The following is a 14,634-nucleotide window of genomic DNA, read 5'->3' on the forward strand; positions in this document are numbered from 1 at the left end:
TCACTTTTAACATAAATATAACGATCCATAATATTTATAGAAATGTTTCACTAATATCTGTTACTTCACCGACCTCTACGCAGATGTTGAATGATTTTGAAAACCATGTCACTCAACTAAATATTGTACTTACTTATTCCTTTTTCTATTTTTTTTAGATCTTCTCGATGAACCATGAACTGGTTTCGTTTTTATTTATTTTTTGGAACTCACTGGTAAAAAACAGTTGAAGTCTTTAAATCTATACATATTATAGTATATCCTGCTTTTCAATGTGTGCAGCTATTTTTAATACCTCTATGTTGTATTGTTCATAACAGACTAGCAAAAAATTTGGGAAATGTGCATTTCATCTCTATCTCCACAGTGACTTGTTTTGCCTCCTTAACACTCCTCATTCCCTAATTTACATCCTTACACCCCTCTTGTCACTCCTACATTTTTATTGCTCCTCTATTGTTTTAAAACTAGGGTATATGATTTGTTTCTTACCTTTAAATGAGTTTATAATACACTTTTAAAACAATATTATATGTTTTGAATTATAGATTTCATTTCCTTATTGATTAAATAGTATGCCATGGTGGGTAATTAGTATTATATTTCAGTCAAAAACTCTGACTGATGATATTTTTCTTATGTGACAGCTGAAAAGAGATATTCTAAACATCAGTTTTCCATGGTTAAAATAGAAAATCTTCACACGGCACTGCTGTATGATTTAAACCCCATAAAGTTCGTTCCGAAATATTTGCCCAATGCCTTTTATTAAGGAGTTTTACAATATAAACTGTCATATAATGACTCGAAAATACGACCGAGCAGGTGTTCTTATTATGTATCATTATAATCGGGACGTATTTTGTATAATTAGTGTCTTTTTACGTATTGGGGACTTTTTGCATTATGGATGTTTTTTTACGTCCTGGTATCTTTGTGCGACCTCATTTCTTAACTACTAGTGTGGTTTACATCATTTAGTATCAAGGAAGTTTCACACCGCATTCCTGTTGAACAAATATTCATTTTCTCTGGAAAGAAATAGAAAACCTCATTTTTTTCAACGGTTGAACTCTTTCCGTAATCTAAGTTCAAGTTTTTTTTTCGATAAAAAAAGGTTTTGTTCGCTAGAAGCCTCATTTGAATTCATTTTACATGCTATAACATCATAATGGAGTGTTTTTTTCAATCCTTGGTTATCGTGTTTTTATTGAAAGGGATTCATTTGTCTTCTGGTAAGCTATATTATGAGCTACTCCTATAGACATATGTTTAGAGTTTGCGTTTGACGTGCTCCTCCTTTTTAGTTAAGTTTTCTTTATTTTCTATATTTTTATTTGCTGTAAATTGAATAGTATTTCTGTCGCAGCAGTAAGATGTGCTTAATTTTTAAACAGTTTTCATGCATGAATGTGTAAACTGTTTGAGCTATGACCCTAGTCGTGTGTCCGAAAGCAATTTAACAATTTAAGCAAGTTACTTTGTGTCTTTTGAACTAATTGCAAGGTTGCAAGACGTTAGTCTGGGTTGGTCCAGTACTTAAGGTGACTTTGTCTTATTTACGAAAAGGACTTGCTAGACAGAGGGATTTTCGCCTTCAATGTGCTTCTGTACTTGCTGCCATTCAGGACTTGCTGCACTCCTGGGTTTCCTGTGCTTTTGGAATTGCTGTGCTTCTAGACATGCTGCGCTTTTGGACTTGCTTTGCTCCTAGACTTGCTGCACTTTTGAACTTGCTGCTTTTTTGGACTAGCTGACATTTTGCACTTGCTGCACTATTGGACTTACATCGCTCCCGGACTTGCTGTGTTTTTAGATTTGCCACGCGTTTGGACTTGCTGCGCTTTTTGACATGCTGCGTTCCTTACTTGCTGTGCTTCTAGACTTGCTGCACTTTTGGACTTGCTTCGCTCTTAACCATGCTGCGCTTTTGGACTTGCTGGTTTTAGGACATGCCGTGCTTTTGGACTTGCTGCGCTTTTGGACTGGCTGCGCTCCTAACTTGCTTCGCGTCTAGATTTTCTCCACTATTGGACTTGTTTCAACTCTGGAGACTTGCTTAACTCCTTCAGCAAAATCCCTATCACAATAATGAAAAGGAAACCTTATTTGGGAAATGTTTTCTTCCTGATGTACTTAAAAAACCATCAGGTTTCTTTATTTCTCACAATATATATAGCAACGACACGAACCTGATAGAAAACAATTCACGTGACGTCGCAATATATTTGACGTCGCAATATAATTGACGTCGCAGTAAATTAAAAGAGAAAAGTGTGTTTTTATGACGCACTTAAATACTTATAACTTGATACTAGATAGACGTTTCTAGGTAAAATAAAGTGCAAACAAAAAATTAGCTAAATGTCTCAAAACTGAAATGAAAATGAATTTAATCAGATTCGTGATGCTGAAACCAACATGAAATAAAATGATAAATATATGGAAAAAAATCAATCTTGACACCAACCCACGTGATAAGTTAGGTATCGTAGTTATACACATAGTAGGTCATTTTTACTCGAGTAAGTTTCTTCGATAAATACACTGTTACTGGTAATTATATCTGAGATATAACGCAGGGTAACCGGACTTCTAAGCCTTTTCCGATGGTATAATCGTAATTTTAAATACATTTGTAGATAGATTAAGATTTTAAATATTGATAAAATTAAAAGAAGTATATCTCATATGGACATTGCATGGAAAATGATACATTTCTAAGTGATTGATTAATTATGAACATTTATATGATAAAAAATATTATATTATTCTAGAACAGTTTATTATTTGCAACATGTATATACATATATGTAATATTGTATAACATGTCTCGCAACATATAAAACAATCTCGTGGTTTGTTCTAAATATATAATACTATCAAATTCATTATTCCTGACATTACATTCGTCCTTTCCATATAAGCCAATTCACTTTAAATGTACAATATGCCCAAGAAACAGTATTTCTCCTTCTTTATAACAGGTAATTGTGAGTTTTATAAAGTTGCAGAATTGTTTTAAAGCATTTAAAGTACTTATCACTTGAAGAAAGTAGCGCTGAATATGCGAAACGGAAATAATTTGTCAGAAAAGTAGCACAATGATGACAATGTTGTATTTTGACTCCCATACAAAATACTTAAGTATTTAAATTGTTCTAATCATTAAAAGGCAATAGAAGCAAAAGATGGTTCAGGAAATCGGCCAATGCAGTTACTATTAGGATATTCTAACGCAGCCTCAAAATGCTCAAAAATAAAAACATTTCTGAAGCAAAACCGCCCTGCACATCTGTGAGCATGACATATATTGAAATTGAAACATCTGTGCTTGCAGATAAATGTTTGAAAGTTGTTACAGAAAAGTCGCAATGGTTTTATGAAATGACCGTTAGAAGTATTAAATGTACGTTATGGCAAACACCTTTTCATACACTAGCTTAACATTTTGGAACCAATATCAAAGTTCTTGATTTTTTGCTTTTTCTTTTAATTTTACGTCAAATGCAAAGACAATATTTTTTATCTCCGTATGTAAAATTCATGTATTTATGAGAGTAGTTTGATTAAAAAACCCAGGTCGTTTATAAAAATACAATATTTTACAAATAAGTCAATTACAAAAAATTTACATTAGACCTATCTGTTCAAAAATAAGTATGAAAACACAGGTGTACATTTTATCATAAAACTTATTTATTCAGACATATTTTCATTTTTCTATCTTTTGAGTTACTTGATAGATAATCTCTATAAGAGATTTTTTTTAAATGACGGTTTAATTTTAAGTTTCGGAAGCCATGTTGAGGGAAGGCAACAACACGATGGCGACAGTACGTCAGTACGATGGTGACAGTATGGCAGTACAATGGGGGACAAAATTACAGTACGCTCGACTGTCACAATCGTGCTGTTGTGTTTACCTGTTAAACTGTCGTATTGACACCATCGTACTGTGAAACTGTTACAATCGTTCTGTCATACTGTCACCATTGTGCTTTCGAACTGTCGTCATCGTAACGAACACCGTAATTAACTAACGGTATTACCGGCTCCAATGCGGGTGCAGGGTATTACGGGATCAAGTGTTGCAAGATAGCTGCAGTATATTACGGGCTCCAGAGATGCAAGGTAGCTGCAGTTGATGACGGGGACAAGTGATGCAAAAAAGCTGCAGTGTATTACGGGCATCAGTGATCTGAGAAAGCTGCAGTGTATTACTGCCCCAATATTTGCTTGATAGTTGCAGTGTTATTACGGGGACCAGCGATGCGAGATAGCCTCAGTTTATTACGGGACTAGTGATGCAAAACAGCTGCAGTGTATTACGGGCACCAGTGTTGACAGATAGCTGCAGTATATTACGGGCACCAGTGAGGAGATAAGTGTACTGTATAACGGGCACCATGATGCGAAATGATGCAGAAATGCACTGTTTATTAAGGTCGCCAATGGTGTGAGATAGCTGCAGTGAGGACAGAAATTTTACAAATTTTCTGATTAATAAAGTAGATTATAAACTTGGTTGGTACATTTATATCACGTCATTAAGGACCTTTTCTTTGTTTGTTTGTAAGATCAAAGCTTAAATTTCATCGGGTGAGCTTTAAAATCCAGTGTTCTCACCAGTGTCTTAGCATTGATACTGCATAACATATTTTTACTTATTTCGTTTATTTTATTTTTGTCTTCATTTTTTGGCTCTAAAACGACACCAGTATGTCCGGAAAATAATCTAAAATGGACTGAACAATTTTTAAATAAAACTACACAATTATAAGATATCAGTTGAAGGAGGTTTTTGTGTTCAAATATGATGTATGTTACTAAAGGTTTTTTTAAGTTACATGCCTACAGATGAGCCAAATCTTTTCAAGAACACCAATCATGATCAAAATGGATTGAAATAAGAATCTGCTAAGAGTGTATGAAAAATAAAAAAAAAAACAATCTAAAATTTAAGCAATAATTGACATATCTCGTAATGTGCGATTAAGGACTGATAATGCAGCGGTCACTAATTGTTTTACTGTGTTACTTACTGCTTGTTTTAACTATTTTTGAAATTAATATCCTATTTCACTTCAACTTCAAAATATTTTTGAATAGAATCTACATTTTCTAAAAATGATTAATGAAAATGAGTCTGGTGGCATGCTGCTTTAACAAAATAGAAGCAAACCGGAAGTTAAGAGTATTCTAACATATTTCAGGAGACTGTGAAACAGGCTGGAGGGGACAATATAGTTCCTGTTATTATCTAAATAAAAACAAACTGAACTGGACAGATGCTAGGGTAAGAATAATTGTGTTATATTTTGTTGCAGTATTCTATCACCATATTTCTACTACGTGACTAACGCAGTCAGGACTTATTTGCATTTCTAATTAAACGCTTTATTTAAATCATGTGTATTAAAAGTGCCGTTTGCGATGTGTAAATTACTTATGTTGTTTACTTCACAGTTTGTATTTATTTCATTTTTTTTAGGAACATGAACGTACTAATGAAGCTGGTATATTTTTTTTCTTAATATAGATCCGTAAGAAGTTTATGTACTTGCAAAGTCTAAATTTACCTTATTGTTAATGCAGTTTGCTTTTCTGTGTCAAAGATATTATCGCTGAAGTCTGCTTGGTTCTTTGTAATAGAAGTTCATAACTATACACCCTGTAAGGAAAGTAATTACAGATCCTGTATGTTGTGATCAAAGTGGTTAACCACACTAAGTGAAATTATATATATCTAAAATAATTATGCAAATAAATTAATCATCAAACAACGAAGAATATGTAAAATATGTACTGCAAATATTTGTAATTATTGAAATATATGCATTCATTTTTATTGAAAAATTTGATTTAAACTTTGTAAAAAGTAAATATCTAATTACCTCCATTTATTTATTTACATGAGATGTTAAATTTGGTAATATCTTTATAAATATTGTTTTTTGGAAACTACAATATTGATAAATCTAACTTGAGCATCATATTTATGATTTAAAACCATAAAAAAATTGTGTAACAGGATAATTAAAGGAATGTAGTGTTTATGTTTTCTTCTTTACGAAGAAATGGTGTTTGGAGAGGAGCAGTTATCTGGCAGAGGTAGAAAGTGATATTGAAAACAGGTTCCTGCAAAAAATTGCTTCTGATGCTGGATACGATTGTAAGTGTCTTTTAACTAGATGCTTAAATCACTTCCGCTGCTTTTAACGTGATATTATGCATATCCAACATTATATAGTGTGTGAGAAAGTGAAAATAAGTTTACATTTTGCCATAATTTATTTTAAATTTATAATTTTCTTATGCACGAACGACTAATAATTCACTTCGCCTAAGGAAGTTCCTGTTAAAGCTGCACGCCTTCAGATGTGCCAAAATATTTTTAAAAAAAGATCAATATTGAGAAAAACATACTAACATTTTAGGAAATGTAAAATTATTGAAGATCCAAGTGATATTGTACATGTTATATACGGTTTCAGACTGATTCTGCAGTATTTTATCACCATATTTCTACTGCGTTCCTAACGCTGTACGGGCTGTTTTTGCATATATGGACCACTTTTTGGTAATTTTCATGTATTGCAAGTGCCGATTGCAAAATGTAAATATAAATAATTAATATAATATGTCAACTTTATTTGTTCACCTCACACCATTTTACTTTTTAATATATTTCCAAAATTTTCATGAAAATTAACATTATCTGGAGGCGTGCTGCTCTAATTGTACAATAAGATCTGTTTTAGATGTAATCATATAAATGCTAAATGTTATGTGAAAACAATGCTGTTAGAAATTGTCAACAACAATATGATATTATCATTATTATTATTATTTATTCCATTTTTTGCATTTGAGAAAAAATCTTGATAAAATGTTAATCGTTTTAAACATTTAAAACCCAGTTGCAATCACAAAGAAACAACGAAATAAGAATGATATACCAAATTGTTCTTTAGAAATAAGTATATGTTTATATTTCTTTTTATTGGTTCAAAATAGCTTTAGTAATTAATGGACACGGTTTGTGAAAAGTCAAAATATTTTATTCACTTTCAAATTATTGGTCAGTTTTTGAAATGGGTGTGACGGACTCATGAATTCGTGATGTTGAAATCGTGAATTCACGAAGTTGAAATCGTGAATCCGTGAATTCCGTTTGTAAAGAAAAATTGAATTTTCGAAGTTAAATTTGTGAATTAAGGAAGTTTAAAGGTAGAAATCGTGAATTCGTGAATTTTGTATGCTGGAAAAGTTAATTCATGAGTTTAAAATTGTGAATTAAGGAGTATGAAATCGGGAATTCGTGAAGTTGAAAACGTGAATTAACACTATTGACACTGTACATTCACGAAGACGGAACCGGAATTCATAAAGCTGAAATGGTGCATTTCATATCTTGAAAACGTGGATTCATGAAGTTGAAATTGTAAATTAACGGAGTTAAAATTGTGAATTCCCGAATAATAAATCAGGAATTTATGAAGTTGAACTGTACAATGTAACAATATAACGAGTCTAAGTTAATCATTTATCGTGTTATCTAATGTTTCCAGAGTTCACTTTGACGAATTGTTACGAAATCTTAACGCTCTACCATGACCCACTTGGGTCAAGGTAGGAAACCACCATTTTATTCTTTATAAGGAGGAAAGCTTTGTTCCTATGACTGCCTAGTGTACTCATTTTGAGAACATTAATAGAGTAATGAATGAAAATTCAAACCGAAGAAATGAAAATTTTGTCTGTGTCCTCCTTGAATGCCAAATTAATTGTTTTCAGGCTACTATTACATTGGTTTAAACAGACTAAATTCTGATAATACATGGAAATGGAACACCAGTGGGAACTCTGTACATTACAGTCGGTGGTATGTAAATCAACCAGATGGCGACGGTCGATGTGGGCAGTATACCAGTGACTGGTACAAATGGAACGATATCCCGTGTGAAAGAAAACATTGCTTCATCTGCGAAAGAACTGGTAAAATTTGTGAAGATAATTGTCAAATTGTAGAAGATTTATTGTGTAGTTTTGTCGTAGTAGAAACCAAAAATTAATCTTTATCAGAATTTTACATATTATAGACCTTTTTCAAAAATTTATAAATTGATATATTGTATTTATTGTAGATAGTTGTACACCCAGCCCATGTTTGAATAAGGGGACATGTGTGCAGGAACTAATGAACTATAAATGTGAATGTCCGCCAGGATTTTTTGGTGAAAACTGCGAGAAAGATATCTAACAGTTATTATCCCATCTTTAATGAAACTACAATAGCTTTCATTTTCAGGAACTACTGTCAAAAGAGCTTTTAATTATAAGCGCTAATAAACGCTAGAATAGTAAAAACTTTAAAGACAAACTGTTTTATGTTTTTCTAAGATTCCACCAAATGTTTGGTTCCTACATGTGTAGCAATGAACCTATCCAGTGCAGTGTAACTGGCTATCCAATTGCTAAAGATGGATAACACATAGGAACACACGTGATAACACATATGAACACATGTGATAACACATATAAACACACGTGATACACATAGAGACACATGTGATAACACATAGGAACACATGTGATAACATATAGGAACACACGTGATACTGTTTGTTAGCAGTTGACCTAGTCACTAATATAAAAGGCGGCGTCAAATATTTTCGCAGTTTAAAATCATGAAAGAACCATTGGATAGCCAATCAGTCAAATTACATTGTACTGTAGAAGAAAATACTGGGAAACTCCATTACGATATACGTTTAAATTAACTCATGCCTTTTTCAGAATAACGAGTATGGTAGTATCCTAAATGCAAGTAGTTTATATCGTTTTGATAAGCTACACATTAATAAAAATCTCTTAATTGACAAACATAATCCAACCATCTATCCATTTATTCATCCATCCATCCGATTAATAAAAATTTTAATTGTGCAAGACAAGCGACATATACAAAATAAGCGTTAAAGTTTTAACTCAAATCGAGCTTAGCCTATAGGTTTCACATAGAAATGTATTACATATTGATCGATTTTGTGATTATTCATTGTATTATTATTTGTTATGTAATTTTGTCGTAGTAGATACCAACATTTATTATTTGTAAGAATTTAACATTTTATATACCTCAGCGGAGTTCCTTTGAAACTGATATGCAGGTTCGCAGATGAATTTTAATACACATCAGTCGAGTAATGGTTGAATAAAATTTATTTGTTTGATGTTTTTTTTTTGTTTTTTTTGTATTTCAAAAAGTTATAAATTGATAAAATGGCATTCATTGTAGACAGTTGTTCACCCAACCCATGTTTGAATGAAGGGAAATGTGTGCAGGAACTGGTGAACTATACGTGTAAATGTCCGCCAGGATTTTCTGGTGAAAACTGCGAGAAAGGTATCTTACGGTTTTTACCCCATCTTTCATAATATAGTTTTAATAAGCTACTCTTTTCTAAAAATCTCTAAATTGACAAACATAATCAATCCATCCATCCGATAAATAATGATTTCAATTGTGCAAGGCGAAAAACAAATAAAAGAAAAATAAGCGTTTAAACTTTTTGACTCAAATTGAGCTTAGCCTAAAGGTTTCACATACAATTTGTTTAACATATTGGTTGATTTTGTGTATAAATCATTATTATTATTTGTTGTGTAGTTTTGCAGTAGTAGATGCTGAAATTTAATCTTGTAAGAATTTCACATTTTATAGACTTCAGCGAAATTCCTTTGAAACAGATATAACGCTCCGTAGATTAACTTCAATAAACATCAGTAAAGTAATTGTCGAAAAAAAGTTGTTGGATCTTTTTTCTTTCTCTTTTTCTCAAAAAATTATGAATTGATAAAATGGCCTTTATTGTAGACATTTGTTCACCCAACCCATGTTTGAATAGCGGGACATGTGTGCAAGAACTGGTGGACTATACATGTGGGTGTCCGCCAGGATTTTCTGGTGAAAAGTGCGAGAAAGGTATCTAAGAGTTATTATCCCATCTTTAATTAAGCTAAAATAGCTTTCTTTTTCAGGAATTACTGTCAAAAGAGCTTTGAATAATAAGCGATGTTAAACGCTAGAAAAGTGTTAACTTTAAAGACAAGCAGTTTGATGTCCTCCTACGATTTCTCCAAATGTTGGTCCCTACACATGTAGCAATGGGCCTATCCAGTGCAGTTTGTTTTGCAGGAAAGAATTGGTTACTGACTATCCAATTGCATGTTACAGTGGGATAACACATAGGGAAAAAGTGATAACACATAGGAACATATTTGATACAGATATACAGCTCCGTAGATTGATTTCAATAAACATCAGTCAAGTAATGGTCGAATAAAATTTGTTGGATGTTTATTTTTGTATTTATTTATTTTGCTTTTTCAAAAATTTATAAATTTATAAAATGGCATTTATTGTAGACGTTTGTTCACCCAACCCATGTTTGAATAGCGGGACATGTGTACAGGAAAATGTTAACTATACATGTAAATGTCCGCCAGGATTTTTAGGTGAAAACTGCGAGAAAGGTATTTAACAGTTATCATCCCATCTTTAATGAAGCTACAATAGCTTTCTTTTTCAGGAACTACTGCCAAAAAAGCTTTTAATAATAACCGCTGTTAAACGCTAGAATAGCATTAACTTTAAAGACAAGCTGTTTTATGCCCTCCATTCTACCAAATGTTTGGTCCCTACATGTGTAGCAATGAACCTATTCAGTGAAGTGTAACTGGCTATCCAATTGCTAAAGTGGGATTACGCATAGGAACCAAGTGATAACACATATGAAGACATGTGATAACACATATAAACACACGTGATAACACATATGAACACATCTGATAACACATACAGACACATGTGATAACACAAAGGAACACATCTGATAACACATAGGAACACACGTTATACTGTTTGTTAGCAGTTGACCTAGTAACTTATATAAAAGTCGGCGTCAAATATTTTCGCAGTTTAAAAACATGAAAGAACCAATGGATAACCAATCAGTCAAATTACATTGTACTGTTAAAGAAAATAATGGGAAACTCCATTCCGATGTACGTTTACATTTACTCATGCCTTTTTCAGAATAACGGGTATGGTAATATTTCAAATGCAAGTAATTAATATCGTTTTGATATGCTACACTTTAATAAAAAATTTACAAACATAATCCACCCATCCATCCATTTATTTACTTATTTATTTATTTATTTACTTATTTATTATTTATTTATTTATCATTTTTAACATGATGGAACAAAACATTATTTATCCTTATTTATGTAATAATATTTATGTAATAAATGATGAATAATAACTTTAATTGTGCAAGACGAACGACATATAAAAAAATATTAGTGTTAATTTTTTTTAACGTAAATCGAGCTTAGCCTCTAGGCGTCATATAAAATGTTTTACATATTGAATAATTTAGTGAATTAATCATTATTATTATTTTTTGTAGTGTGGTTTTGCCGTAATAGATACCAAAATTTAATCTTTGTAAGAATTTCAATTTTATATACCTTAGCGGAGTTCCTTTGATACAGATATACAGCTCCGTAGATTAATTTCAATACAAATCACTCAAGTAATGGTCGAATAAAATTTGTTTGCTGTTTGATGAGATATATTTTTCAAAAGTTTATGAATTGATAAAGTGGCCTTTATTGTAGACAGTTGCTCTCCCAACCCATGTTTGAATAACGGGACATGTGTGCAGGAACTGCAGAACTTTACATGTGAATGTCTGCCAGGATTTTCTGGTGAAAACTGTTTGAATAACGGGACATGTGTACAGGAACTGCGGAACAATACATGTGAATGTCTGTCAGGGTTTTCTGATGAAAACTGTTTGAAGAACGGGACATGTGTGCAGGAACTGTTGAACTATACATGTGAATGTCCGCCAGGATTTTCTGGTGAAAACTGCGAGAAAGGTATCTAACAGTTATAATCCCATCTTTAATGAAGCTACAATAGCCTTGTTTTACAGGAACTACTGCCAAAAGTGATTTTTATAATAAGCACTGTTAAACGCTAGAATTGTATAAACTTTGAAAACAAGCTGGGTTATGCCCTACTATGATTCCACCAAATGTTTGGTCCCTTCATATGTAGCAATGGACCTATCATGTGAAGCTTTATGTCAGAAAGAATGGGTAACTGGCTATCCAATTGCTACAACGGGATAACACATAGGAACACATGTTATTAAGTAGACGTGTAGTACTTAAAATCCATAACTCTGCCTTACACAAGTTATTGCCCTTCGTTTTTTTTATTTTGTCTGGGACATAAATCTAAAACTGTAAAAGATATCAGCATGAAACTGTCCAAGTAGATAGATCTCATTGAATAGAACTGCAATGTTATAGAACCTAAACACAGCCTTTTATAATTTTGGAGTTATCGTCCTTGGTTCATTTTAACACTCTGAATTTTACCCGATACATAACTCTGAAATTATAGGAAATATCATTACGAAACTTTAGAGATAGATAGATCTCATTGAATAGAAGTGCAGTGCTTGTGAAAAAAACAACATAACTCTGCCTTGACTATTTTTTGAGTTTTTGCCCTTTGTTCATTTTTTTATACTTTCCTGTGTCCAAAACCTTCTTGGTGAGCATCACCCGGTTCAACCGATTCTTGTTTATTGTTTTATTTATTTATTTTATTTTGCCGTAGTAGATACCAAAATTTAATCTTTGTAAGAATTTCAAATTTTATATACCTCAGCGGAGTTTCTTTGAAACAGATATACAGCTCCGTAGATTAATTTCCATAGATTCACTCAAGTAATGGTCGAAATAAATTTGTTTGCTGTTTGAAATTCTTGTTTGCTTTTTTTCCAAAATTTATAAATTGATAAAATGGCCTTTATTGCAGACAGTTGTTCACCCAACCCCTGTTTAAATGAAGGAAAATGTGTACAGGAACTGGTGAACTATACATGTGAATGTCCGCCTGGGTTTTCTGGTGAAAACTGTGAGAAAGGTATCTAACAAATAATACCCAATTTTCATTAAAGCTACAATAGCTTTCTTTTTCAAGAATTACTGTGAAAAGAGCTTTTTAATAATGAGCGCTGTTAAACGCTAGAAAAGTGTTATCTTTAAAGACAAACTGTTTTATGCCCTCCTATGATTCTACCAAATTTGCTGTTTGATGTTGTTGGGTTTATTTTTTCGAAAATCTATAAATTGATAAAATGGCTTTTATTGTAGACAGTTGCTCACCCAACCCTTGTTTGAATGAAGGGATATGTGTGCTGGAACTGCTGGACTATACATGTGAATGTCCGCCAGGATTTTCTGGTGAAAACTGCGAGAAAGGTATCTAATAGTTATTACTCCATCTTTAATAAAGCTTCCATATCTTTCTTTTTAGGAACTCCCGCCATAAGAGCTTTTAATAATAAGCGCTGTAAAACGCTAGAATAGTAAAAACTTTAAAGACAAACTGTTTTGTGCCTTCCTATGATTGCACCAAATGTTTGATCCATACATGTGTAGCAATGGACCTATCCAGTGAAGTTTTATGCTAACACAAAATTGGTAACTGGCTATCCAATTACTACAGTGGGATAACTAGGGCTGGGGCGAGTATTCGAGTACTCGGATAATCACGAATCAAAATGAAAAATCGAGTACGAATATTCGTCAGTCCACGTATCGTGGATTGCAGTTTTATTTGTTTATTATACATTCGCTGCTTTTTACACTATGAATTATGCAACGATTACCTAAATACAATTTGCTCTTTAAAGACAGGAAGTAAACAAACATGTACCATGATGCTGAGCTAGGAAGTCATTAGTTTTGAAAAAGGAATCACTTTATCTTTATTGAGCACTTGTTTTTAAATGAAAATAAATAAATATTTTTAGTCGCTATGTATAGATCTATAATGACGTGACATGTATTGTTTTATTTTTAGGAAAAACGCTAGTTAATACGTCAGTGTGACATAACAGTACATGTATTGGCTGAAAAAGAGTCGCGCCAATATAAAAATCCCACCAGCAAAATTTACTTTCAATTTTTGGAAATACTTGTCTTTTCATGTGATTAGACAAGTTTGTTGTACCACCTCTATAAGTCAATTTGCCATGGCATGTTTTACAAACTGCTTATTCCTCATTTTCATTGAAAGAAAATTTTGCTGGTGGAATTTTATATTGGAGCGACTCTTTTTCAACCTAGTTTATATTTGCATTGCATATAATATGTTTAATGAATAATTAAATTAATGTTTAGTATTGTTTTAAGAAAACTTAATATGTTTTCAAAACTAATGTTCATGTTTTTATGGGTGTCTTGATAACCAAAAGATTCGTGGTTCGATTTGTGATGAATCGCATGTGCTGAATTATGGATCAGATCGGATCATCACTTACCCGACGATCCACACCCCTAGGGATAACATATATGAACACATGTGATATCACATATGAATACATGCGATACTGTTTATGAGCAGTTGACCAAGTTACTAATAAAAAGGCGTGGTCAAATTGTTTCACAGTTTAAAACTTGAAAGGTACATTTGATAGCCAATCAGTCAGTTTTACATTGTACTGTTAAATAAATGATGAATAATAATTTTTTATT

At 32.4% G+C, this 14,634-nt stretch overlaps 1 protein-coding gene and 1 long non-coding RNA gene across 2 annotated transcripts; both read left to right on the forward strand.

The window, feature by feature from the left end:
- Positions 1 to 1,082: 1,082 nt before the first annotated feature.
- Positions 1,083 to 10,560, forward strand: LOC132721019 (protein jagged-1-like). Its single transcript, XM_060705267.1, has 7 exons — positions 1,083 to 1,235; positions 5,217 to 5,299; positions 6,079 to 6,175; positions 7,801 to 8,001; positions 9,305 to 9,412; positions 9,884 to 9,991; positions 10,435 to 10,560. The coding sequence occupies exons 1-7, from the start codon at positions 1,172 to 1,174 to the stop codon at positions 10,548 to 10,550; spliced, it is 777 nt and encodes a 258-aa protein (XP_060561250.1). The 5' UTR covers positions 1,083 to 1,171; the 3' UTR covers positions 10,551 to 10,560.
- A 1,137-nt stretch (positions 10,561 to 11,697) lies between these two features.
- LOC132721020 (uncharacterized) lies at positions 11,698 to 13,541 on the forward strand. The gene is made up of 3 exons (XR_009624414.1): positions 11,698 to 11,958; positions 12,911 to 13,018; positions 13,249 to 13,541. It is a non-coding gene; the product is annotated as an uncharacterized LOC132721020 (long non-coding RNA).
- The last annotated feature ends 1,093 nt before the right edge of the window (positions 13,542 to 14,634 follow it).

The sequence above is a fragment of the Ruditapes philippinarum genome, unplaced genomic scaffold (assembly GCF_026571515.1).
Source record: "Ruditapes philippinarum isolate M1 unplaced genomic scaffold, ASM2657151v2 ctg1178_1_1_1_1, whole genome shotgun sequence".
Lineage (NCBI taxonomy): Eukaryota > Metazoa > Mollusca > Bivalvia > Venerida > Veneridae > Ruditapes > Ruditapes philippinarum.